This window comes from Hemicordylus capensis, chromosome 1 (assembly GCF_027244095.1).
Source record: "Hemicordylus capensis ecotype Gifberg chromosome 1, rHemCap1.1.pri, whole genome shotgun sequence".
NCBI lineage: Eukaryota > Metazoa > Chordata > Lepidosauria > Squamata > Cordylidae > Hemicordylus > Hemicordylus capensis.
In genome coordinates, this window is record NC_069657.1 from 367443400 (window position 1) to 367469001 (window position 25602).

The 25602-nt window shown below is 41.3% G+C and overlaps 1 protein-coding gene across 6 annotated transcripts in view; it reads left to right on the forward strand.

The window, feature by feature from the left end:
- Positions 1 to 25602, forward strand: part of TMEM181 (transmembrane protein 181) — a 47433-nt gene that overhangs the window by 15141 nt on the left and 6690 nt on the right. For all 6 annotated transcript variants that reach the window (XM_053294240.1, XM_053294245.1, XM_053294257.1 and 3 more), the window contains 13 exons: positions 2687 to 2777; positions 7055 to 7179; positions 7925 to 8041; positions 9105 to 9185; positions 10384 to 10483; positions 11989 to 12119; positions 13013 to 13104; positions 19610 to 19667; positions 21759 to 21861; positions 21965 to 22016; positions 22605 to 22687; positions 23227 to 23316; positions 24737 to 24803. In XM_053294240.1, coding sequence (XP_053150215.1) covers positions 2687 to 2777; positions 7055 to 7179; positions 7925 to 8041; positions 9105 to 9185; positions 10384 to 10483; positions 11989 to 12119; positions 13013 to 13104; positions 19610 to 19667; positions 21759 to 21861; positions 21965 to 22016; positions 22605 to 22687; positions 23227 to 23316; positions 24737 to 24803 — 1190 coding nt within the window. The remainder of the gene's footprint in view (positions 1 to 2686; positions 2778 to 7054; positions 7180 to 7924; positions 8042 to 9104; positions 9186 to 10383; positions 10484 to 11988; positions 12120 to 13012; positions 13105 to 19609; positions 19668 to 21758; positions 21862 to 21964; positions 22017 to 22604; positions 22688 to 23226; positions 23317 to 24736; positions 24804 to 25602) is intronic.

Genomic DNA, 25602 nt, shown 5'->3' on the forward strand with positions numbered 1-25602 from the left:
CCTACAGGTAGGGGTTGTTGGCATGCCCTCTCTCCTGCTGTCACTCCCCTGCAACTGGTATTTAGAGGCATGCTGCCTTTGAGGCTGGAGATGACTTATAGCCCTCTGTCTAGTAGCCGTTGATAGACCTCTCCTCCATGAAGTTATCCAAACCCCTCTTAAAGCCATCCAGGTTGTTGACGGTCACCACATCTTGTGGCAGAGAATTCCATAAGTTGATTATGCATTGTGTGAAAAAGTACCTCGGTTTGCTGGTCCTAAATTTTCTGGCAATCAATTTCATTGGATGACCTCTAGTCCTAGTGTTATGTAAGAGGGAGAAGAATTTTCCTCTATCCACTTTCTCCACTCCATGCATGATTTTATAGACATGTCTCCCTGCGGTCATCTTTTTTCTAAACTAAATAGGTGTTGTAGTCTTGCCTCATAAGAAAGGTGCTCTAGGCCCCTGATCATCTTGATTGTCCTCTTCTGTACCTTTTCCAGTTCTATAATGTTCTTCTTAAGATATGGTGACCAGAACTGTACATAGTACTCCAAATGTAGCCACGCCATAGTTTTGTATAAGGGCATTATAATACTAACAGTTTTATTTTCAATCCGTTCCTAATGATCCCTGGCATAGAACTGGCCTTTTTTTACAGCTGCCGCACATTGAGTCAACACTTTCAACAAGCTGTCCACCATGACCCCAAGATCCCTCTCCTGGTCAGTCATTGACAGCTCAGATCCCATCAGCATGTACTTGAAGTTGGGGCTTGTAGTCCCAATGTGCATCACTTTACACTTACCAACACTGAACCGCATTTGCCATTTTAAGAACATAAGAACAGCCCTGCTGGATCAGGCTCAAGGCCCATCTAGTCCAGCATCCTGTTTCGCACAGTGGCCCACCAGATGCCGCTGGAAGACACAGGCAGGAGTTGAGGGCGTGCCCTCTCTCCTGCCATTGCTCCCCTGCAACTGGTACTCAGAGGCACACCCTTAAGGCTGGAGGTGGCCCTCTGACTAGTAGCCATTGATAGACCTCTCCTCCATGAAGTCATCCAAACCCCTCTTAAAGCCATCCAGGTTGTTGGCCGTCACCACATCCTGTGGCAGAGAGTTCCACAAGTGGATCACGCGTTGTGTGAAAAAGTACTTCCGCTTGTTGGTCCTAGACCTCCTGGCAATCAATTTCATGGAGTGACCCCTGGTTCTAGTGTTGTGTGAGAGGGAAACGAATCTCTGTCTCTCCACTTTCTCCACGCCATGCATGATTTTATAGACCTCTATCATGTCTCCCCGCAGTCGTCTTTTTTCTAAACTAAAAAGCCCCAGGTGTTGTAGTCTTGCCTCGTAAGAAAGGTGCTCTAGGCCCCTGATCATCTTAGTTGCCCTCTTCTGTACCTTCTCCAGTTCAACAATGTCCTTTTTAAGATGCAGTGACCAGAATTGTACGCAGTACTCCAAGTGTGGTCGCACCATAGTTTTGTATAAGGGCATTATAATGTTAGCCGTTTTATTTTCAATCCCCTTCCTAATGATCCCTAGCATGGAATTTGCCTTTTTCACAGCTGCCGCACATTGAATAGACACTTTCAACGAGCTGTCAACCACAACCCCAAGGTCCCTTTCCTGGTCCGTCACCGACAGCTCAGATCCCATCAGCATATACTTGAAGTTGGGGTTTTTTGTCCCAATGTGCATCACTTTACACTTGCTAACATTGAACCGCATTTGCTATTTTGTTGCCCACTCCCCCAGTTTGGAGAGATCCTTTTGGAGTTCCTCGCAATATGTTTTGGATTTCACTACCCGAAAGAGTTTGGGATCATCTGCAAATTTGGCCACCTTGCTGCTTACCCCTACTTCTAGATCATTTATGAATAAATTAAAAAGCTCTCTTTGAGAGACCTATTGGTATATTTTGGGTCAAAAGGCAGCTTGTGTGAATTTAAGGCTGAGTAACACAGAGACAACTAGTGAGGCTGTTTAGATACTGTGCTCATTCCTGCTTTAGCATTACATACACAAGCTTCTGGTTCGCATGCTCCCTGTTCACTTTCCTCTTCCATTTACCTGCTACGGTCAGAAGCTCGTCATCCTAGCTATTGACAAACTATAGTTGCTGTTCTGTCCAAATCCAGGAAACTATGTTTTGATTCTGGTTTGCAGTCCTAGTTTATGGGAAACTGAGATTGGTATTCCTGATTTCTGGATGAATTCTATTTTGTAAGCAAGTGAATAAGCTAAGCGATCAGCATGTGCAAGAGAAGAGGGAGCATGTAAGCCTTTAGCATGTGGCTACTCATGCACACAAGATTGAAATATAGTTTAATGTTACATCGGAATGCAGCCATTCAGTCCTATCCTTTCCCAGAAGAAACTGGTATATTCAGGATGAAAAAATGTCAAAGTCTGTTTTGTGCTTGAATCATATTCTTAAACTTTTTAGATTAGCAATGTTCATGCAAGTTATATTGATTTTTTAATGTAAGTCAAATACAAATACATCTCTCTCATGACCGATTTCTCAACACAGCCATGTGGCCAGACCTTCACATTATTAGTGCTTACCAGGAGTGTGATGGTCAGTTTATATTGGGAGATCTTTTTGTCACAGACTGTAACTTATAAAATCTTGAACAGCTAATCCAGCTGAACTAATGAATGTGAATTAATTTTTGTTTCCATTTTGTTTCAGAAAAGGGAGTTTAATTTAAGTTCACAACCATTATCTACTTATAATCAGCAGTTGTGGTTAACATGTGTAGTGCAGTCTGATCAACCTTATGGTAAGTGAGTTATTTAATTTTGGATTACATTTTGACTACACTATATTAACAATATCCATATCAGGAGTGTGTGTGTGTATACAACATGGTGTCCTTAAGCTGCACATGATGTGCCAGTTGTGTATTGAAGTCTTTTTAGGTGTTTGATTTAAGCTCCCGTTGAGTGTCCCCAAATGGGCAACAGAAACAGATATTTACCAAGCATGTGGTGGACTGCAGTATATTGTTGATGTAATCCATATAGCTCAAGGACTGTGTGCGCAGCATAGGCTTGGAGCAGTACAAGATAACTCTTTGCACTATTTTATTTTTATTTATTTTTATATTTATCTCCCCACTCTTTCTCTGAGGAGCCCAGAGTGGTGTACAGTGTTCTCTCTAATGTTTTTCATCTGTGTGCAGAATGAGTTTTGTTCTGGGTGGCACTATCAAGGCAGTGTGTGTGCATGTACATTCAGAGTGGGGCCTTCCTGATTCAACCGGAGTGGGATCGAAAATTCGGAGTGGACATTAAAAAAACATGTGAGCATATGCACAACTTAGAGGGAACCCTGATGGTGTACATGGCTGTTTATCCTTACCACTCCTCTGTGAAGTGGGTTAGGCTGAGTGATAAGTGACTGGCCCAGAGTCACCCAGTAGGTTTCATGACTGGATGGAGATTTTAACTTGAGTCTCCCTAGTCCTAGTCCAGTACTCTAACCACTACAGCACACTTAGTAAGGAAAAGAGGATGTCAAAATCAGATGGAAAAGGTTACTGCAATAACTGTTGGTTCCAGGAAACTGGTGATAAGCTGTATTATGCATGAGCTCTTAGGGTAGGATTGTCTGTCTGTCTGTCTGTGTCACTGACTGGGTAGCGTTCACACCAGGGGCGGATCCAGGGGTGTGTGTGCAAGGGTGTAGTTGCATCCCCTGTGAATTTGTGTTGAGTCTCATGGAGATCGGCAGTAGCAGTGAGTAAAAAAAGGCTTAACTTTTCTCCTGCCCTCTCCCAGCCTTATTGGTTCTGCTGGAGTCTTGTGCTCCCCTCACTGCTTGGAATTTGTATGTAACTGCAGAGCCGAGGAAGCTGGCTGTTCGGCTCCCTCCAAGAAGTAAAGTAAAACATTTTGTAAAAACCAACCCTTTGCTTTTTGTTTTTGTTTGTGTGTGATTTGTTCCCCTTGGTCAAGCTACTGTATTTATCTCTCCCCCCCTCAATGAACCTTGTGTGTGTACATGTGAGAGAAGTCCCTCCCTGTGTGTGTATGAGAGAAAGAGAGAGAGTTTTAGGCTTTAAAAAAAAAATTCAAAGTATGCCAAAACAGTTTAGTACAAACTTGTAAGAAAAACCCTCCCCACCCTAACAGTATAGCATCTTGTGAGTAAATTAGTCAGTACAAAAGTATTAAAAGCTTTTGTTATTGCTGTAAACCACCCAGAGACTTAGGTTTGGGGCGGTACAAAAATAAATAATAATTTTTAAAAAGAATGGTGGGGTGTGGGGGGAGGAATGCTCTAACAAAATGGATCTGTTTTTCTTTTTGTTCCTGAAGGTATTAGACTGCTTATAGGTCTAATCTGGTCTCTGTGTGTGTTGCTTTCTCCCCACTACCCACCTGCCCTCATTAAAAATATTTATATGCTGGTGTCCCCCCGCCCAAGAGTTCTCAAAATGGCTTAAATAGCAAAATATGAGAAATGGTTCTCTCAGCATATTTTCCCTTTTAATCATTACTATTTTATTTAATTTTGCTTTGTGCTTGTAACATGCTCTTCCCACCAAAAGTCTATTTTTGTATACTTGCTTCAAAATAAGGCTTTGCAAATCAGTTCACAAGAAACTCATTTTAAAAACTCTCTTGCCCATGAAATTATTGGTTTTCTTTGAAGTCTACGAAATTGGGGTAACTCTATATATGACATTCTGCTGTCCTATTTGAAATCAAATTTGTGAATTTTCTTTCTCTAGTGTATAGACACACACTACACACTGTATATATACTGTAGTATATAGACACACTATAGTTGCATATGATTTTTGCTTAAATGAAATGTAGTCAATAGAAGAGATCAAACTGGATTGCTTGCTGCTGTGATAGGTATAAAAAACACTATTTGAATTTACTTCTGTTTACATGCTTAGGATTGGAGTGTGTGTGCCCTCCCCATAGATATATAGATACACATATAGACACAGGCATCCTGTTCTTCCCCCAAAGAGGTCATGGTAGTGTACATGATCTTTCTCCCCACTTTTATTTTCGCAACAATCCTGTGAGGCAGATTTGGAGGAAAGAGAGCGTCTTGGCTAAAGTCCCACAATGAGTTTCATGACTGAATGAGGAACACAAGTTGCCCAATCCTAGTCTTAACAGTCTAATCACTATACCACACTGATTCTCAACTGTGTGCATATTGATTGCAGGAGAAATCTGATGCAGGAGAAAAAGGAGATTCATTTCTAGGGTGATACAAACTAGTGGGAAGGAGAGCATTAGATATCTTTAAGAAAGCATGAAAGGGTTTAATTATCAGAATGTGGGGGTGCTGTGGGCCCAAGCCCTGGATCTTTTAAGTACCTAGCAACACCTCTGTAAGGGAGAGAGGAAGAGAGAAGAGTGGCAGGATTGTTTATGCAAAATCTGGTATTGGCAGTATGTTCAGAATTTCTTCTAAAAATACCAAAAAATGAAAATAAAAACCAATCTTCCCTGAGTGTATTTTGGTGTAAAAAGTAGTGAATTCAGCTAATTTAAGTGGCAGGGCAAGGGTGGGGTGGAAGAAAAGGAATGAGAGAGAGTAGAGAGGAGGAGGAAGACAGAAAGTGGTGTAAGGTGGGTGCAAGGCTATGTTGCTCCCCAGAGGTGCCTCAGACTCTAATTTGGCTCACCACCAGATTTGAGTTTGACACCCCCTGGCATAGTGCATTTGCAAAAGAGAGAAAATCCAGGCCCCTATATTTTTATTTTGGGTGGTGGTGATCTTTTCTGGAAAAAGTTCTTGTTGCACCCTCTGTAATTTCTTGCTGGATCCGCCCCAGGTTCACACTAGTCTAAAATAAGTGCAAATGCAGTTGCACTGGCGTAAGGACATAGTGCATGGTCACTGCATGTAGAAATTCAGTTCTATTCCAGATTAGGGTTGGTTTTTTAAAACATTTTATATCCCACTCTTCCTCCAAGGAGCCCAGAGCAGTGTATTCCATACTTAGGTTTCTCCTCACAACAACCCTGTGAAGTAGGTTAGGCTGTGAGAGAAGTGACTGGCCCAGAGTCACCCTGCTGAATGGGGATTTGAACACGGGTCTCCCAAGTCCTAGTCCAGCACTCTAATCACTATACCACTCTGGCTCCACTAGTTATTGTGCTAATGCAAACTATTGTGCAACAACCCTGTATATTGTGTGAATGAGGAACTCCTTGTGCAACATGCATTCAGGTGGTAGTTCTTCCATTAGCAGAATGCAACTTTACAGAACAGTGCCATTGCAAAAAGTATTTCTGCAGGTGCTGCTGTGAATGCTACCCATTATTTCCTGACTACTGAGTCGAATCCCACCAGTAGTTGTATTAAAGTTATAGACAAAGCTGTGTGTGTACTTGAGGTGAGGATGGTACCTGTCCTCAAAACAGATTATGGAAACAGGCAAATTTTGTACAATTCAATTATTTATTTATTTTTATTTTTGCGAGAGATAAAATTGCAGAGGGCAAAGAGGTAGGTGTATAGAAATTGGGAGCAAGTGTGGTAAGAAAGAACAGGCACAGTAGCCATAGGAGATGGAGAAAAATATTGTACAGAATATTCATTACCTCTTTGCAACTGCAAATTCTTTTAAACTCTCTCTACTTCCTGAGCTTTCACTTGATGATGTTCTTGGCTAACAAGGTCTAGAAATGTGGTTTTTTAAATGCAACCTGAATTTCTCTGGATGTGAAGTTCAATGCCAAATTCACACCATACAGGCTGGTTATGAGTGTGTCATCTGGAGTGCCAGTCCAGATCATTTGAATTAGCTGAGCCCCATCTGCAGGGAGGGGTGTAGTATATATGGTGGCAGTTAGCACATTGTAGTAATGGTATGCTGCTTGGTGTGTTCCCATCCACCATCCTCAGCTAACACATCTGAGAATGTTCAGGTTGCTAGCTTCAACGAACTGTCACTGTTGAGGGGTTGAGTGTCCTTATGCAATATAATCTATACATTTGGAGATATTGCTGCATTAGCTACCTTTTCATTTTGAGGTATACATTCCAACTTACATCTTATACACGAGAACCTTTTTTCAGTTTCAGGTAGCTGGAACATAAACCTTAATATGTCGGTTACAATACGTGGTGTAATAGAGAATGCAAGTGTAAAATTCGTCAACAAGAAGGTTCACAACCGGATCAGAACTGTCAGCTGTGCACAAGTAAATACTTTCCGAAATAACTTTTTAAAGGGGATTCTCGCTTGATTAGAAAGCATGTTAAGATGTTCAGTGGAGGAATATTTCTGTTAGTGAGATTCATAAACAGAACAGCTTGTTCATATAAATATTCCAAGTTCACAATCTGGCATCTCATAGAGCAGTGGTGGGCAGTTCAGAGACCTTGCAAAATTATTGCCAGTTAGGCAGGATGAATTCTATGATTCTGTGGGTCTTCTGGGTTTTTAAATTTTATTTATTTATTTGTTTGTTACACGAGAGGAAGGGCTGCAGCTGTTTTATATGTATAAACGTCTGGGCCCTACCCATGGTATCTACAAATTGATCAAAGTTAATTATTAATGATCTAATAGTCATCAGTTTTTGTTTTATTAGCTGAAATTTTCTATAAAACAGATTGGTTCTGAACCAGCTCTTGTTGTGGGTGCTGCATGCAACTAGAGACCCCAGATGAATCTTTCCCCTCCCTTGTCTTATGAGAAGGGAGTAAGCTGCTATGTTATGAACATCAAGACATTCTAAAAGAGAGTAGAGCAAAGAGAAGTTGGGAATTCCTTTAATGGAGAAACCTAAACAGAGCTGCATCTCCACAGGAGTTTTAATCTGTGACTTGGCATGATGGTTGATCCAGTACTGAATTGCTTGAGAATCTAGAAATGTGAATTTACTGTGGATGTTTCCCCCCCTCTGCACTGTCATTGCATCTACCTTCCATGTGTCCTCTTAGCAATGTGCTGAAATTATTGTGGTTCATCTTGGCTACCTGAACTATACTCGCTATGAGATCACTGTCTCCTTTGAAAAACTTCCTCCGTTGTACCACATTAAGAGGTTTAACTTCACAGTAAGTATCAATGATGAAGCCAAATGGAAAAATGAAAATTCAGTTTTAATTGCAAATCTCTTTGTGTTTATGATAGTAAAGGATATCTTATTTCCCAATAAAATTCAAAACACAGAAGAAATCCAGAGTTAAATCCAGACTAGTAGTAATTATGGCAAGTAAAGAGCTTTCTGCTCAAATAGCTATAAAGTTGCTATTTTGAAAAAGATCTTGGGTAACAAGTTAAACATGACAGGTTTCTTTGCATCTTGGCTCAATATGAACACAGCCTGAAAGTAAAAAGACTATGATGGGCTCTGTTCTAAGTATGCCTTTTGCAAACAGAAGACATTTCTGTTCATGTAAGAAGGAAGGGTATTTTCTCTGATTACTGTCTCCACTTCCTGGATCAGCCCTTGTGCCACCTACCATCTTGTTCTGGAAGGTTCCCCCGACCCTCATGAGCAGATTCTCAGAGGGTGATGACGGGCTGTAGAAAGAAGGAGTTATCAGTAAAAAAAACTACCAGCTTGTGAGAGTGCAAGTGCCTTCCATTCATAGGATACAACACTATATCTTACAAAGTATGTTGTAAGGGAAATCCTTCAGACATGAAATGGAGCTCTAAACATGGGTTCATGTTCAGCATTTAGAAGGTATTGTTGGATCACAGAATGCTTTAAAAGATCAGGTTTTATTGATACTGACAATAAACACACTTATTCTCCCTCCTGGTAGTATCTGAAAAAATGCACCCCATAGGCAAGTATTATGAAAGGGCTACTTCAGCCTCTAGGGCAACACAATCATGGTATGGGGAAGCAACTGTGCCAAAGTGGTTCAGACACTTCAAAAATAATGTTAGAATTGGCCCTCGGGCTTCCCATTGGAAGGTGTAATGAATCTTCTTAGCCCTTTCCTATTGGTTTAGTGTAATGGATTCTTTCTTGATGATTAACTTGGGGAAGCCAATTGGCTGATATGCAAATGCCCTTATGTGTGACTATATCTGTTAACTGCTAATTTGTGATGCCTTCTGTATTTCTGGAGTTTAAAAAATAATATTCTCCTTCCTTTCTTTCAGTGGAAAACCTATAACCCAGCCTTTTCACAAGTGGAAATCTGGTTCCGGTTTGTTTTTGTAGTTCTTACTTTCATAGTCACAGTGAGTATTTGCTTTGTTTTACTTTAATATGAGATTTAGCGTTTGCTGTGGAAGGATAACTTATCTGTAGTTCTAGAGCAATAAATCAAATAATACAAAAGGAGACTGTTATAGGGATGTGCGTGAGTCACGATTGGAAAGGCATGGTGGGGAACCTTTAAGAGCAAGGAGAACAGGCCTGTACCTGCTGGAAGTGGCCCGTGCACGCACACTGGCCTCTTCTGGTCCAATGCTGACCAGGTTGGCAAGGAGGTATGCTGACACCTCACACCAGTGGTTTTTGAGACAGTGCTGGCAGGGAAAATGAAGCGGGCCGGGGGGAATGAGCATCCTCCCTGCTCCTTAAAGATAACCCCCACTGCCACCGAACCAGGCCAAACTCTGAACTGGTTCGGCAGTCCGGGAAGGATGGCCAAACCAGTTCATGAGCATCCCTAGTACAGACCTGGTCTCCTCTCTCTTAAAGATTCCCCACCTCGCCTTTCCAATCGGTGCACGACTTGTGATTCTTGCACACTGCTACTGTGGTGTTCTGGAGCTGGTATCAAAAGGCCCAGCCCTTACTGAGGCAGACCACCATCTCCTTGGCTATATCCCTTTTTCTCTTCTGTTTGCTCTGCCCTTTGTTCTGTTCTATTCAGAATATTAAAGTTGCTGTATATTGGGGGTGTGCAAAGTTGTTTTGTTTACTGAAATACATTTTGACTAAACTTTGCAGGAAAATGTTTCTTTGTCAGAGGGAGAGAGGCAGACTGGTGGCCAGAGGGATGGGATACAAAACAGTGTGTGCAGAAAGATAAGTAGGAGGGAGAGGAGAAGACAAGAAGCAATACAATGAACAGAAGAGATTTGGTACATGAATCCTCTCCAGCGAAGGCCTGCATTGATTTGAAGGAACTGCATTGAAAGAGTTCCTATTCAATGGCCATTGTTTGTTCTCTTGTTTTAAGGTCAGAATATGGTTCTAGCAAAGCCTATGGTTTAATATATTGTTCTCGTCCTGTAGTTGGCCACCCTGTTCTCTGAAGTGCAAGGAATCTTTGCGACGGTTACTCTTATGTAGCATGCATGCCTCTGTAATGTACTCTAATGTACATTAATGTAATGTTCTCTAATGTAGCATGCATCCCACCCCTATAATTTTCTGAAGGCACAACTGTTGGTTAATATTTCCAGTTCTTTCTCTCTTCCTTTGCAGTGTCTCTTCGCGCATTCCCTGCGGAAGTTCTCCATGAGAGATTGGGGAATAGAGCAAAAGTGGATGTCTATCCTCCTCCCCCTGCTATTGCTTTATAATGGTATTTACATTAATTGTCATATTATGAGGAGGGTTCTGGGGCTATCAGTGGCTGACTTTACATCACACAACTTATTCAAATGGGTGAATTAGCAAAAGGAAATGTCAATAACTATATTCCCCTTTAAATCTTTTGACATGGTTTTGTTGGTTTGAGAGCCGGCATGATCTAATGGGTAGAATTTCAAAATTAACTGAATCCTGAGTTCAAATCCCACTCCCTTACAGGCTAACAGAGATGGCGTTGGGTGCTTTCCTACAGTGCCTGTTCCTCATTGGTAAAAACAAAAGCCCTTGTGACCTCTCATAGAGCAGCCTTACAAATAACTATTAAAAGTAGAGTGTAATGACTATTGCCTGCTCCACTTTTCCAGTTTATTTATTTTCATTTCTCCTGTGGGGTGATCCCAGGAGCCTGATCAGGCCCAGCATCAAGGATTATGCCACAAGTTTAACACAGGGCTGCACTTTTGGAAGGTGCGCATGAAGTTCTTCCTTTAGGTGCAAAGGCTGGAAGAGTAAGGAAGTCATTTGCAGTTTTCATAGCACTGCCCTCAGGGGCAGATTAACCATTTTGCCTCCCTTCTACCAAAAAACAAACAACCCCCCCCCCAAACCCCCGATGCTGTGTGGCAGCCACAGTAGCTGCGGGAAGCGGGGGGGGGACTTTCCCCTTTTGCCCTGTAAAGAATGCCGCTGCCGGTGGCGGGATGGGATACGCCTGCAGCAAGGGTGGGGAGACAAGGAGAAAGTCCTCCCTTTTATGTTAAAAAGAAAACACCACTCCACAGCAGCAGCAGTAACTGTGGGGGAGTGAGGAGGGGAGAGTTCCTCTTTACCTAAATCTTTACCTTGACCCAGGGAGGGTGGGTTGGGGTGCGGCGGTGGCAGAGACTGCAGGGAGGATGGGGGAGTGAGGAGGGGTCACTGCTGAGGTCATTTCTGTCCTCCATTTTGTCAGCAGGAGCCATCTTGTGGCTCGTTCCTTTGAGGGAAATTATTTTTTTCCTTATGTTTTTGCAGTTTGGGGGAGGGCATTTGGCAGTCTGGGGGATATTGCTGGGCACAAGGAGATCCCACAGAGCAAGGCAGAGCGTTTCCCCCCCCGTGGATTTTTTGGTTGTTGGTGCCATTTTTCACCTCTTTTCTTAATAAAAGAAGCATTTTCAAGCAGGTTTTTTCAGCTTGGGGGGCATTTTGCAGTCCAGGGGAGGATTGTTGGGCACAAGGAGACCACGTGGAGCACACTACAGTAGTTGTTTTGCTGGTTTATTTGCTATTTCTTGGCTTTTTAACAAGTTTTTTGAGTATTCTGGAACTTAACCCCCTTTCCCCATAGGAATAATGCCTCATTACTTGCTAACCCCTGCGAGTAACGAGGTTCTCCTGTACTGGGAATGGCACATGGGAAGCTGTATTAGCAATTATTTCTTTCATGAATCTGTAATAATAAACAAAACATTCATCCTGGAATCTGGTGACTAGTTTTCTTCCGTCTTATTGCAGATCCATTTTTCCCCCTCTCGTTCCTAATCAACAGTTGGTTTCCTGGAATGTTAGATGACTTCTTTCAGTCACTATTCTTGTGTGCATTGCTGCTGTTCTGGCTCTGTGTCTACCACGGGATAAGAGTGCAGGTGAGGAGGGATCCAATATTTCAGTGCTACCTGAATTCTGTCCTTCACTATTGGGGATGTGTGTGTGTGTTTACACATAAACAATTATATCTACATAATATAATATAACATAATTCCTCCTGTCCTCCATTTTTAGACTGTTATGAGCTGCTGTCTTGGGGGCTTTTCCACCATGTTCAGCTTCACCACATGTTGTTAACATTCTATCTCATGAAATGTTCTGGAGGACTTGTTCACAGTTCTGTGGCATTTTAGTTAGTTTTAATACAGGTGTGTGGTTTGACGTTATTTCCAAATGTTCAGTAAGGCTGCCTTATTGGTAATTAAATTAGGCTGCCTTATTGGTAATTAAATGATTTTAATTTTGGAATTAGATTGTAGCACTTTGTTAAAGCTGAAACAGCAAGCCCGAAATGGCTTGTTGCTAATTTTGCATTATAGGTTCTTTTTCTCCCAAGCTTTCAGCAAAATCAGCCAGTGTAAAAACAAGCAATGGCCAACATCCAACCTAAATTTACTTGAAGAAATCCCATTGAAATTAAGTTAAGAATTTCTAATTTATCCTTTTAATTTCAATTTATTCCTTGAATAAATTTAAGCCGGATGTTGGCTATTTCTGGAATATTTTGGCAGCCTTGGAGATTTTGTGTATGCTACTTTCCCTGACAAGTGTCAAGATTGTTCAGCTGTAGATTGACCCAACTAGTAAGACAAACTCTTGCAAAGTATATTTTCAAATTATAAGAAAAGTAGCGAAACTCATTGATAATATATAAAGCTGTTCATGTTGCTGTCTTTTAAATAATTATTTAATACTTCACAAAGTTATTCAATAACAGATATCAGAAAAGTGAATTCAGTAGTCTTAATATGTTTTTTTTTTCCTTTGTCAGGGAGAAAGGAAGTGCCTAACGTTCTATTTTCCCAAGTTCCTTATTGTTGGGCTACTTTGGTTAGCTTCTGTTGCATTAGGAATATGGCAAACGTAAGTAACTTTTTCCTTTTATCTCTGATCAATAATTATTTTTTGTTGATGAGTTTGTTTTTCTTCTAAGGACTCATTATTTCTCTCTTCCTTTTGCGCCCCCCGCCCAATTTCACTGGTAGATAAATGTTTCAAATGGCAGCTGTGTTTATGCATAGTAGTAGATTAAAATGGCTCTTTTAGCTGTGTGAGTTGTCCAGCCTGCTGACATGTGACCAGGGTTTGAAGACTTCCTGCTGTATACAGTAGTCCACTGTTCTCTTTGTATACTTGTCTTCAGTATTTTTTATCAATGATGCTTCCAATTGTTCTTTTTAGATTCTATTACAAAGTCTACTTGCCTTTTGCTTTTCAAGAACAGCATCTTTATTCATTGCTAGTATTTTTTCTCATTAAACATTAGATTTATATTCATTATGTGAATGTATTGTTTTAATTTTAAAACTGTTACAGATTTTGAAAACATAACCTTGTGGGGAAAAACGTTTTACTGCAGTTAGTTTTAAACTGGAATGTAAGCTCCTTTATTTAATTACCAAAGTTCCTAGAAGTCTACAGGGATAGCTGAAAAGGTGAATACGCTCAAAAACAGTGGTGCATATTTTATTTATTTATTTATTTAACATATTTCTATACTGCCCATAACTTGCATCTCTGGGTGGTTTACAATTAAAATCCATTTAAACAATAAAATCATTCACATTAAAATCATTTAAAACCCAACATTAAAAGTATTAAAACTATAAATCTAATTAAAAGCCTGGGTGAATAAATATGTCTTCAGTGCCTTTTAAAAAGTTGCCAGAGAAGAGGAGGCCCTTATTTCAATAGGGAGCGCATTCCAAAGTCCAGGGGCAGCAACGGAGAAGGCCCATTCCCAAGTAGCTGCCAGACGCATTGGCGGCCACTGCAGATGAACCTCTCATCTGCAGTGAGAGATGAGACCAGAATACCGGAATACTCATCTTTCGGTATTTTGCCCGGAAACTTATCGGCAGCCAGTGTAACTCTTTCAACACAGGAGTGATATGGTCTCTCTTAGATGACCCAGAGACCAATCTGGCTGCTGCATTTTGTACCAACTGCAGTTTCTGGACTATGTACAAAGGCAGACCCACATACAGCGCATTGCAGTAATCCAGCCTGGAGGTTATCAGCATATGCACCACCCTTTTGAGGTCATTCATCTCAAGAAACAGACTCAGCTGGTATATCAGCTAAAGCTGATAAAAAAGCCTCAACCTGGGACACCAGGGAGAGATTTGGATCCAGAAACAACCCCAGACTATGTGCTTGTTTCTTCTGGGGGAGCTTAACCCACTTTGCGGATAAAGTTGCTCACATCTGTGCCTATTTGGACTCCAGAGTTTTGGCAGTTCCGGCAGACGTGACTCTGGTACCATCTGGTCCTATTTTGTTGGATCCTTTTCAGTTGGTGCGGCCTGAGGATGCGGACAAGATCCTGGGCAGTGTGCGGGAGACATCGTGTGCTCTTGACCCTTGCCCTTCATGGCTAATAAAAGCTGCCAGGGAGGGTACAAGTAGATGGTTGGAGGTGATTATTAATGCCTCATTAAGGGAGGGCAGGATGCCATCGTGCCTCTGCCAATAGGTTTCCGGGCAAAATACAAAGTGCTAGTTATAACTTACAAAGCCCTAAACAACTTAGGCCCTGGGTATTTGAGAGAACGTCTTCTTCGCTATGTGCCCCACCGCCCATTGAGGTCACTTGAGGAGGTCCATCTCCAGTTGCCGCCAACTCGTTTGGTGGCTACACAGAGACGGGCCTTCTCAGCTGCTGCCCCAAGATTGTGGAATGCGCTCCCTACTAAGATACAAGCCTCCCCATCTCTGGCAATTTTTAAAACACTTCTGAAAACACATCTCTTCAACCAAGCTTTCTCAGCTTTTTAAAACTTGTTTTTAAATTGTTTTGGCTATTTAATTGGTGTTTTATGATGTTTTAATTGTTAATTATTATTTTATGCAGTTTATAATTTTTATTTTAATCATTAATTGATTTTAATGATGTTTTAATGTAAACCGCCCTGAACCTTTAGGAAGGGCGGTATAAATTTTTTAATAATAAATAAATAATAAATTAATTAATTAAAAGGAGACGGTGGTAAGACCATTATTTTAAAAGCCCTCTCTTGATCCCTCCAACCCAGACAACTATAGACTGGTCTCTAACCTGCCCTTTTTGAGCAAGGTGATAGAGCGTGTGGTGGCGTACCAGCTGCAGAGGGTCTTGGATGATATGGATTATCTGAACCCTTTTCAATCTGGCTTCCACCCTGGATATGGGACTGAGACTGCCTTGGTCGCACTAGTGAATGACCTATGCCGAGAACTAGACAGTAGGAGTGTGTCCCTGTTGGTTCTGCTGGACCTCTTGGCGGCTTTCCATACCATCGACCATGGTATCCTTCTGGGCCGCCTCTTAAGTATGGGAATCGGAGGCACTGCGTTGCAGTGGTTCCGGACCTTGCTTGGGGGGAGGGTCCAGAAGGTGGTGCTGGAGGACTACTGCTCCACTCTGTGGCCATTGGTCTGTGGGGTTCTGCACGGTTCGGTCTTGTCCCCCATGCTGTTTAACATCTACATGGAACTGCTGGGAGAGGTCATCCGGGGACTTGGACTGAGTTGTCAGCAATATGCGGATGACACTCAGCTCTATCTCTCCTTGTCACCTGATCCTAGGGAGGCGGTGGATGTCCTGAATCGGGGACTGGAGGCTAATAAACTGAAATTGAATCCGGACAAGACAGAGGTACTATTAGTCAGTAGGAGAGCCAATGGGGATGAGATTTTACCAGTTCTGGATGGGGTTGCACTCCCCTTGAAGGAGCAAGTACTCAGCTTGAGGGTGCTACTGGACCCGGCTCTGCTTTTGGAAGCTCAGGTGGAGGGGGTGGCCAAGGGTGCCTTTGCACGACTTCGGCTAGTGCGCCAGCTGCGTCCCTTTCTCGAGAAGGCAGATCTGGCCACAGTTACCCATGCCTTAGTCATGTCACAGCTGGATTACTGTAATGCACTCTACGTGGGGCTGCCCTTGAAGAATATCCAGAAACTGCAGCTAGTGCAAAATGCAGCAGCTAGGATTTTATCTGGAGCTGCCCGATAGGAGCATATCATACCCATTTTGAAAGAGCTGCACTGGTTACCAGTTAGTTTCCTGGTCCAATTCAAGGTGCTGGTTTTGACCTGTAAAGCCCTTAACGGTTTGGGCCTGGGATACCTGAGGGACTGCCTGCTCTCAAGGGTTGCTGCCTGCTTGACGAGGTCATCTGAAGAGGCTCTGCTCCGGGTGCCGACAATGAGGGAGGCTAGGTTGTCGTGCACTCGAGACAGGGCCTTCTCTGTTGCTGTCCCCAGACTCTGGAATGCTTTCCTGGTGGTTATCCGCTCCTCAATCTCTATCACAGTTTTTAGAAAGCATGTCAAATCGTGGCTTTTTACCCAGGCTTTTATATGATTGTCTCCACTGCTGCTTCTTGTATTTTGTACTGTTTTTATGCTAGTGTTTTAATTTAATTTTTTAAATCAGATTTGTTTTTATATTTTAGCTCAATATTTTAAACTGCCTTTTTAATAATATTGTTTTTAAATTTTATTGTGAGCCGCCTTGGGATTTTCTTAATGAAAGGGGGGGTTTAAATTTAACAATAAATAAATAAACCCCATCTAGAACCAGCAGATCAAAATCTTCTCCCGAGTTCCTACCCTGCACAATAAGTACCTCCAACTTATCTGGATTCAGTCTGTTTGTTATCCCTCATCCAGCCCACTACTGCCTCCAGGCAGGCATTTAGGGAGGTTATGCCTTCTCCTGATGATGTTGACATGGAGTAATAGATTTGGGTGTCGTCAGTTAAACATCTGAGACAATATGGAGCCCTGAGGGACACCAGATGACACCATATGCTGGTAACCTCCAGGCTTAACTACTGTAATGCACTCTATGTAGAGCTGCCTTTTTGTACATAGTCTGGAAACTACAATTGTTATAGAATGTGGCAGCCAGATTGGTCTTTGGGTCAACCCAAAGGGACCATATAACACCGACTTTAAAAGAACTGCATTGGCTGCTGCTATGTTTCCAAGCAAAATACAAAGTGCTGGTTATTACCTATGAAGCCCTCAACAGCTTGGGTCCAGGGTACTTAAGAGAGTTCCTTCTCTGTTATGAACCCTGTCGCCTATTAAGATCATCTAGAGAGGTCGGTTAGAGTTGCTGCCAGCTTGTTTGGTGGCAACTTGGGACCAGGCCTTCTCTGTGGCTGCCCCATGCTTTGGAATATGCTCCCTGTTAAAATAAGAGCATCTCCTTCTGTTTGTCTTTAGCAAGGCCCTCAAGACATACCGTGTTTCCCCCAAAATAAGACAGTGTCTTATATTAATTTTAGGCCCAAAAAATGCACTAGGGCTTATTTTCGGGTAGGTCTTATTTTGCACACACCTCCCCCGCCACGGCAGGCAAGCACAGAACAACTTACTCTGAGGTAGTGCCCCAAGTTTCAACCCCGTCTCCTGCCGTTCTCGATCCCTGCGGCCAGCGCGCAGCCGCGAACACCTGCCTAGGTCTTATTTTCGGGGGTGGGTCTTATTTTCAGGGGGAGGGCTTATTTTCGGGGGGAGGGCTTATATTAGCGGCACATCAGAAATTACTGCTAGGTCTTACTTTCGGGGTAGGTCTTACTTTTGGGGAAACACGGTACCAGCATGGTGTAGTGGTTATAGTGCTGGACTAGGACCGGGGAGACCTGAATTCAAATCCCCATTCAGCCATAAAACTAGCTGGGTGACTCTGGGCCAGTCACTTCTCTCTCAGCCTAACCTACTTCACAGGGTTGTTGTGAAAAAGAAACTCAAGTATGTAGTACACCGCTCTGGGCTCCTTGGAGGAAGAGTGGGATATAAATGTAATTGTAATAATAATAATAATAATAATAATAATAATAATAATAATAATAATGGAGAAATAAGCCCCTGCATGGTCAATATTTGCACAATATAAGTGGAAAATCAGACATCACCAAGACCTGGCAATGGCTTAAGAATGGCAACTTGAAGAAAGAAACAGAGGGTTTAATACTGGCTGCACAAGAACAGGCACTAAGAACAAATGCAATAAGAGCCAAAGTAGAAAAATCCACAACAAACAGCAAGTGCCGCCTTTGTAAAGAAGCAGATGAAACAGTGGACCACCTGATCAGCTGTTGTAAGAAGATCGCACAGACTGACTACAAACAAAGGCATGACAAGGTAGCAGGCATGATACACTGGAACATCTGCAAAAAATACAAGCTACCTGTAGCCAAGAATTGGTGGGACCATAAAATTGAAAAAGTTGAAGAAAATGAAGATGTAAAAATATTATGGGACTTCCGACTACAAACAGACAAACATCTGCCACACAATACACCAGATATAACTGTAGTTGAGAAGAAAGAAAAACAAGTCAAAATAATCGACATAGCAATACCAGGGGATAGCAGAATAGAAGAGAAAGAAATAGAAAAAATCACAAAATACAAAGATCTACAAATTGAAATTGAAAGGCTGTGGCAGAAAAAGACCAAAATAATCCCAGTGGTAATTGGCGCCCTGGGTGCAGTCCCAAAAGACCTTGAAGAGCACCTCAACACCATAGGGGCCACAGAAATCACCACCAGCCAATTACAAAAAGCAGCTTTACTGGGAACAGCCTATATTTTGCGACAATATCTATAATAACCAACAGTATTAATGATAAAATTCAGCCATCCCAGGTCCTTGGGAAGGACTCGATGTCTGGATAAAACAAACCAGTCAATAACACCTGTCTGACTGTGTAAACAAGATAATAATAATAATAATAATAATAATAATAGTCTTAGGTTTTCAACTGAAATTAATTTTAAACTGTTTAATTTGTTTTTATCTCATGAGATTGTTTTAACTTTTCTGTGAAATTGTTTTGTTTTTACTTTGTAGTGTTATTTGTTTTTTAAATTGTGTATACAGCCTAGAGATGCACATATGAAGTGATAGATAAATAGACAGATAAAACAGAAATCCAGTGTTGCGTATATAGACAGGCAGAACTGGGAAAATCTAAAATATCTAGCAATTTGAACTTGGTACTGAAGAATTGGCAGAACCTATTCAGCTTAGAGTGTGGTTGTTCCCTACAAAGAAGAAATATTTCCTCGATTCTTTGTATTATGTGTGAGTATTTGCAATGTGCTGTTTGGTACCAGTTTAGCATTTTTAGTTTTATATCAAGAGCCATAGTTGAAATTATATTTGGATATTCAAACAGGACATGAATCCTTTCTGAATTTTCAAGGAGCTTGAGTTCAGAAAATCTATGTAGAGGGTCTAAATCTGTACTTGGTATGTTTGGATGTATGTGGGGGAATTCAAATGGAATAGTAAGTTAGACTTTGTTCTTTTATTCTAAGCTTGGATTGCAACATGCAAATCCTTGCACTTGTGATTTTGGAATTTTTTTTTTTAGTGTGAATGAATTGCATGACCCGACGTACCAATATGGGGTTGATGCAAGTAATTTTCAGGTAAGATAAGAGTCAAGTTATGTATTTGGTTGAACTATTTTCATGTTTTTTGGCCATCTGATGTGGCTTTCCTTGGTATGAAACAGTTTTCCAAGCTGTGACATGGCATTTGCTTAATATTGGTTGTCGTTTTGCTGATATTTAAATTTCCATGGAATTATACTGCTGGAGTTGCTTTTAGTTGCATCAGCCTTGGGACCCATTGTTGTGACATAATTTTTTTAAAAATTCAGGATTAGGAACTTGATTTTGTTGCATGTAATATTCTCATAACTACAACAGAGCCTATATCATAAGGCTAGCAGGTTCTGGTTCTGGGAATCTCACATATAAAAACCATCTTTTTAGTCTTGGAAGCAGATTGCTGATACTCTTGCAAAATGTAATGTTATTGCTCCTAAATTAGATATTTCATTAAATTCTTAGAAGACCAACACAATTTTGAAAGTCAAGTCAAAGTACCTTGTTGAAATATAGTGGGCAGCATCCAGACTGTTAGTTATGATAAAGTCTTGCTGGCTGACATCTGTAGCCTTCCTTCCGTTGCTGGAGAGCTGAGGATCAGATTGAAATTAATTTGGGTTTAAAATTAATGAAATTAGACACTGAAATTAATAGGACTTTAAGTTAATTGATTCTAATGGTGCTTAGTCATGACTAGTGTGAATGCTGCCTTGTATTACACAATTGTTGTAATAAGAGAAGATGAGACTGAATATATAGAGGTCTGTAAATCTGTCCCATAACTAGTGTTTGATAGATTTCCTTATGTTGCTGTTATAATTTTTGTATATATTATATTTAACGTGTTAATTATAATAAATTATATGCTACCCAAAATTTATGTCTCTGTGCAGTCTACAATAAAATACAAAATTAAAACATTAAAACTTAAATTTTTAAAATTTTAACACAAGGTTAAAAACTGGAATATAGTGTTATTTTTTATTTTTATTTTGCTTTGACAAGAGCCATGTTGTAGAAAACAATATGTTGTAGAAAACTGTCCTGGGGTCTTCAGACAAAGGGCGGTATAAACTATAAATAAGATATATAAAGCTGTGCACCAAATTGCCATACTGGAATACACAGAGAGGCATTATTGACAGTGGTTCCATGTTTAGGAGAGCTCCCTTACCATGTATTTACATAATCACGCTGGTACTTCATCCCAGTTACTCAGATGCTTTGCAAATAGAATTTGTTTTTCATGGTTTCTAAAATCTGTCCGGGCTAAGGTTCTCATGAGTCCCCAAGGATGATTTGTTACAGTGTCTCTAAAAAATAAAATCTGGGGGCTCATGAGCCCTTTAGGCTGACCAGATTTTAGAAACTACAAAAAACCAATTTTATTTGGGAAGCATTTATTGACTTGAATTAAGTGTTGGGGGTAGGTATGTAAGTATATGGTATCTCTGTATTTTTCCTATATCTAACCAACCTATTGCCTGCACTTCTGGGACAGAGTGGGATATAGGGCTGCACAGTTTGTTTGGCTGAGTGTTTTGGGTCACAAAAGAATATGGCTTCCTTCTACTAATGATGTACTGATTGTTTGTGTTAAATCAAGTGGTCAGATTATACTCTTATTAAATGTATATGCCCCTTTCCTGCAGATTTGTGCTCCACGCAGCATACAGTAATTAAAACAATAAAATACAACAAACAGATTAAATACAATTAAAATAAAGCATCAGCAATAATAAACACAGCCGGGCCGGGTGGACATAGTAGCAGTCCTCCCCAGTATGTTGATCAGCCACTAATGACTGATCTAAAAAGGAAGGGTTTTACGAGCCAATAGAAGGTGAGCAAGGACAGGGCTAGATGGGCCTCCAGTGGGGGTAGTTGGTGTGAGAGTAATCAAAGAAGGTCTGCATGTCTTTGGACACTCCAGTGCCCTCAGACACTAAGATTTACCCCATGAAAACAAAACAAATAGGATGCCACTTGCTCTTCTGCTTAGCTGTAGTGAACAGGTGGGCCAGCTTATAAAAGTGGCAATGAAAAGGCAGGCAGGAGTGGGGAGGGAGGAATCATAATCATGATAACATAAGCTTAGTAAAACTTTTTTGTATCTTTTGGTAACAGGGGATGAAAATCTTCTTCCTTGTGGTGGCAACTATGTACATTTTGTACCTTTTATTCCTGATAATCAGGGCTTGCTCAGAACTTCGTAACATGCCCTATGTTGGTAAGCTCTGTTTGGTACCTGTCATTAATGTGGCAGAGTATTTTCTTCCAGTGAGGTGGTTGTGTTGGTTTTCAGACCACTCTCTTTGCTTTCCCGTTCCCAGATCTCAGGCTGAAATTCTTGACTGCATTGACATTTGTAGTGCTTGTCATTAGGTAAGACACTGTTTTCTTGAAAAATAAAGTTTCTGAATTTTAATAGAACTTAAAAGATGGTAATTATAGAATATGTTGTGTAAAATATGAAGCTGCAGTTCACTGAAATGCTTTCACATTTGTGACAAAGTAAATATTAGAAGATGCGTCCCTGGTAGTATTTTCTTGGGATGTGGGAAAGAGCTAGAGCATATGCTTTGCCCCCAGTTTCAGTACTAACCAGCAGATGTTGTTGTAAAGATAGCGCCAACGCAATACCTGCATCTGGACACTCTTCCAGAACTCACAAGGAGGGAGAATGGGATCCTGTAGAAGCCCATGCAGGCATCTGAAGCCTGCACGAGAGCCTTTCAGTAAGTACGGAGGGAGCTTTAAAAAAAAAAAAAAGCAATACACATCTGGAAAAGCTCTTTGTCTAACCCTTTAAGAAGCCATCTACTGTATATCCGGCAACAACTGGAGTGGGGTTGCTTTGTGGTTAGCTCATGCTTTGCATGCAAAAAGTTCAGGTTCAGTCTCTGGCATCTTCACATAGAGCTGGGGAACCCCCCTCTTTGAAATGCTTTGTTTTCCTTCCTCTACCTGCAGCATGGCTATACTTTACTTGCGGTTTGGAGCACAGATTCAACAGGACAACTTTGTGGCTGAACTGTCGACTCACTATCATAATTATATCCTTCTCATGTCGTCCTCCTGTTACTTAGATATTTCAGTTGGACTGTGTTTGTGGAGTTAAGACTGGTTTGAAGGATTAGTATACTATGTTTCCATATATAATGAAGATATCCTGGGGTCAGTTAATTATGTTTAGGACAAGTATTCTCCACTTCCACGGACAGTTTAGAACCCGGTTCAAATGGCATCTTGGGTTGCTTGTACCAATACAGATTTCAGAGTCGGATACTATATTATTTATATATAAAAGCTCTCTTTAACTAGATACAGCTTGCAAATCTTCCTGATGTCTTCTCCAGTTCTTTGTGTACATTAGGGCCATATTAGCAGTGCTTCCTGTGTTTTCTTTTAGGTGAAGTTGTGGAAGGCTGACTTGACTTGCAATTCAGGATCTAGGTGAAATCTCCTGAAAATTGTATGTAGGTCAGGACTTGTGTGAGTTAACTTATGTGTATGTGTAGAGAGTAATATTTGGTTGGCCACTTAGAAGTAAGCATTTTGAACTGCTCTGCCTGGTATCCTTGACTGTTATCACCTGCAGAATTCTTATCGTTCTATGGCTTATTGAACTTCTACCTATACACATTAGCTTTTGTGTATTCTCCATCAAAAAATGCCCTGTATGGTAAGTGAACTCCAGTTATTTCTTCTTACTAAACTCTTTTCCATTGCAAAAAAGAAAACAAAAAGTGACCACTTACTACTGCTTAAAATATTATATCATCTACTTCACTCTGGAATATACTATTAACTTTGGTGCCAGCCAAATGCATAGCCAAATGACTTTGGTGCATAGCCAAATGACGACAAACACACATTTATCTTCTGGGACATCGGATGCCATTAGTTTGTTTTGCTTTATTGTGTATTGTCCACCTGTGTGTTTGGGTAATTCAAAATAATATTGGCCTGATTGTAGTGAGCCCCCTAATGGTGGCAATCTGCCTAGTGAGCAGGAGGCTGTTGGTTCGAATCCCTGCTGGTGTGTTTCCCAGAACATGGGAAACTCCTATATCGGGCAGCAGCGATATAGGAAGGTGCTGAAAGGCATCATCTCATACTGTGTGGGAGAAGGCAGTGGTACACCACTCCTGTATTCTCCTAAGCAAACTACATGGCTCTGTGGTTGCCAGGAGTCAACACTGACTCAACGATCTTTAATTGTAGAGATTTGAATGCTGTTGTGAGTTACTACATTATGCCATGTGTTTTACTATATTTGACTTGAAGGTTATTGCTCCATTTGCAATACTGGGAGAAGAATTACTATGTAGGACCAATGTGGAAGGGAGGTGAATTTTTATATTTAAGTATGTAACCATCCCTAACGTAGGCGTTCATGAGAGGGGACAAGGGAGGCCACGTGACAAGGGGGCATGGCCTAGGTTGCCGAGAGCCGGAACAAGCTCTCAGCTCGTCATTTCAAGCAGTGTCGGCTGCCTATTCGGACGTTTTCCCCTTTCTCTCCCTCCAGAGAGGGAGAGGAAGGGGAAAACGTTCTATGGGGCAGTCGGAGCTGCCTGAAATAATTGGCAAAGAGTTTGCCCGGGCTCTCAGCGGCCTGGGTGCAGGAGGGGGGAGTTTGCTCTGGGCTCCTATGGAGCCCAAGCCACGGGGCGAGGCTCTCTTGGCGGCCTTTCCCCATTGGCGGCCTGAATTCTTTGAACACTTTCGCCCAATGGTGGCTCCGCCCCTGGTTTTATGAAAACAGATGTACAGTTAAAGTAATAGGGTTTTCCTTTAATGTGAAATTTCTGTTGCTGCTGCTACAATTTTTCATGGAAACTGAGTGTAACGTAAGTTTGGAGTCATTCATGGACCATCCATGGATTATGTCATGTATCCAGGAGGTGGGGTTGGTGACAGAAGAAAAGCTGTGAAGAAGGAAAGTTTGATATTCCTTACAACATGACAAAAGTGTGAGCAAGGGGGTGGGGAGTGTGAACTTAAAATACTTTTTAAAATGTGATGTACTTTATAAATGTTCAGCAGAGCTGGAGAGGTGTGGTTTGTTGAATGAACTTTTCCTTTGCAAAATCTTTCAGAGTCTCAGCTGAAAGACAATCCTGCCTTCTCCATGTTGAACGACTCAGACGATGATGTGATTTATGGGTAAGTAATGTGCTTATAACAGTAGTGTTGATTTCATATTTTCTTCATTACAAAACTAATGACAACGAGTACAGCAACCAGCCTCAGAACTGGTAATGAAGACATTGATGTGGTGGATAGCTTTTGCCTTTTAGGATCGACCATCAACAGAAAAGGATTCAGCAGTCAAGAAATAGGCCTCAGACTAGCACTTGGTAGGGTTGCAATGAAGGCCTTAGAAAGGATATTTAGATGCCGTGACGGGTCTACACCTACAAAGATTAGAATCGTTTGGACCATTATTATTATTATTATTATTATTTTATTTTTACATTTATATCCCGCTCTTCCTCCAAGGAGCCCAGAGCGGTGTACTCATACTTGAGTTTCTCTTTCACAACAACCCTGTGAAGTAGGTTAGGCTGAGAGAGAAGTGACTGGCCCAGAGTCACTCAGCAAGTATCATGGCTGAATGGGGATTTGAACTCGTGTCTTCCTAGTCCAGCACTCTAACCACTACATCACGCTGGCTCCTGACCATGGTTTTTCCCGTTACACTCTATGGATGCGAAAGCTGGACTTTGAAGAAGCAAGATAGAAAAAGCATTGATGCTTTTGAACTTTGGTGCTGGAGAAGACTTTTGAGGATACCATGGACAGCCAGGAAAACAAACCAATGGATCATAGAACAGATCAATCCAGAATTTTCACTCGAGGCACAAATGACCAGGCTCAAACTATCATACTTTGGACACATTATGCGAAGATCCAGCTCCCTTGAGAAGTCCATAATGCTGGGGAAAGTTAAAGGAAAGAGAAG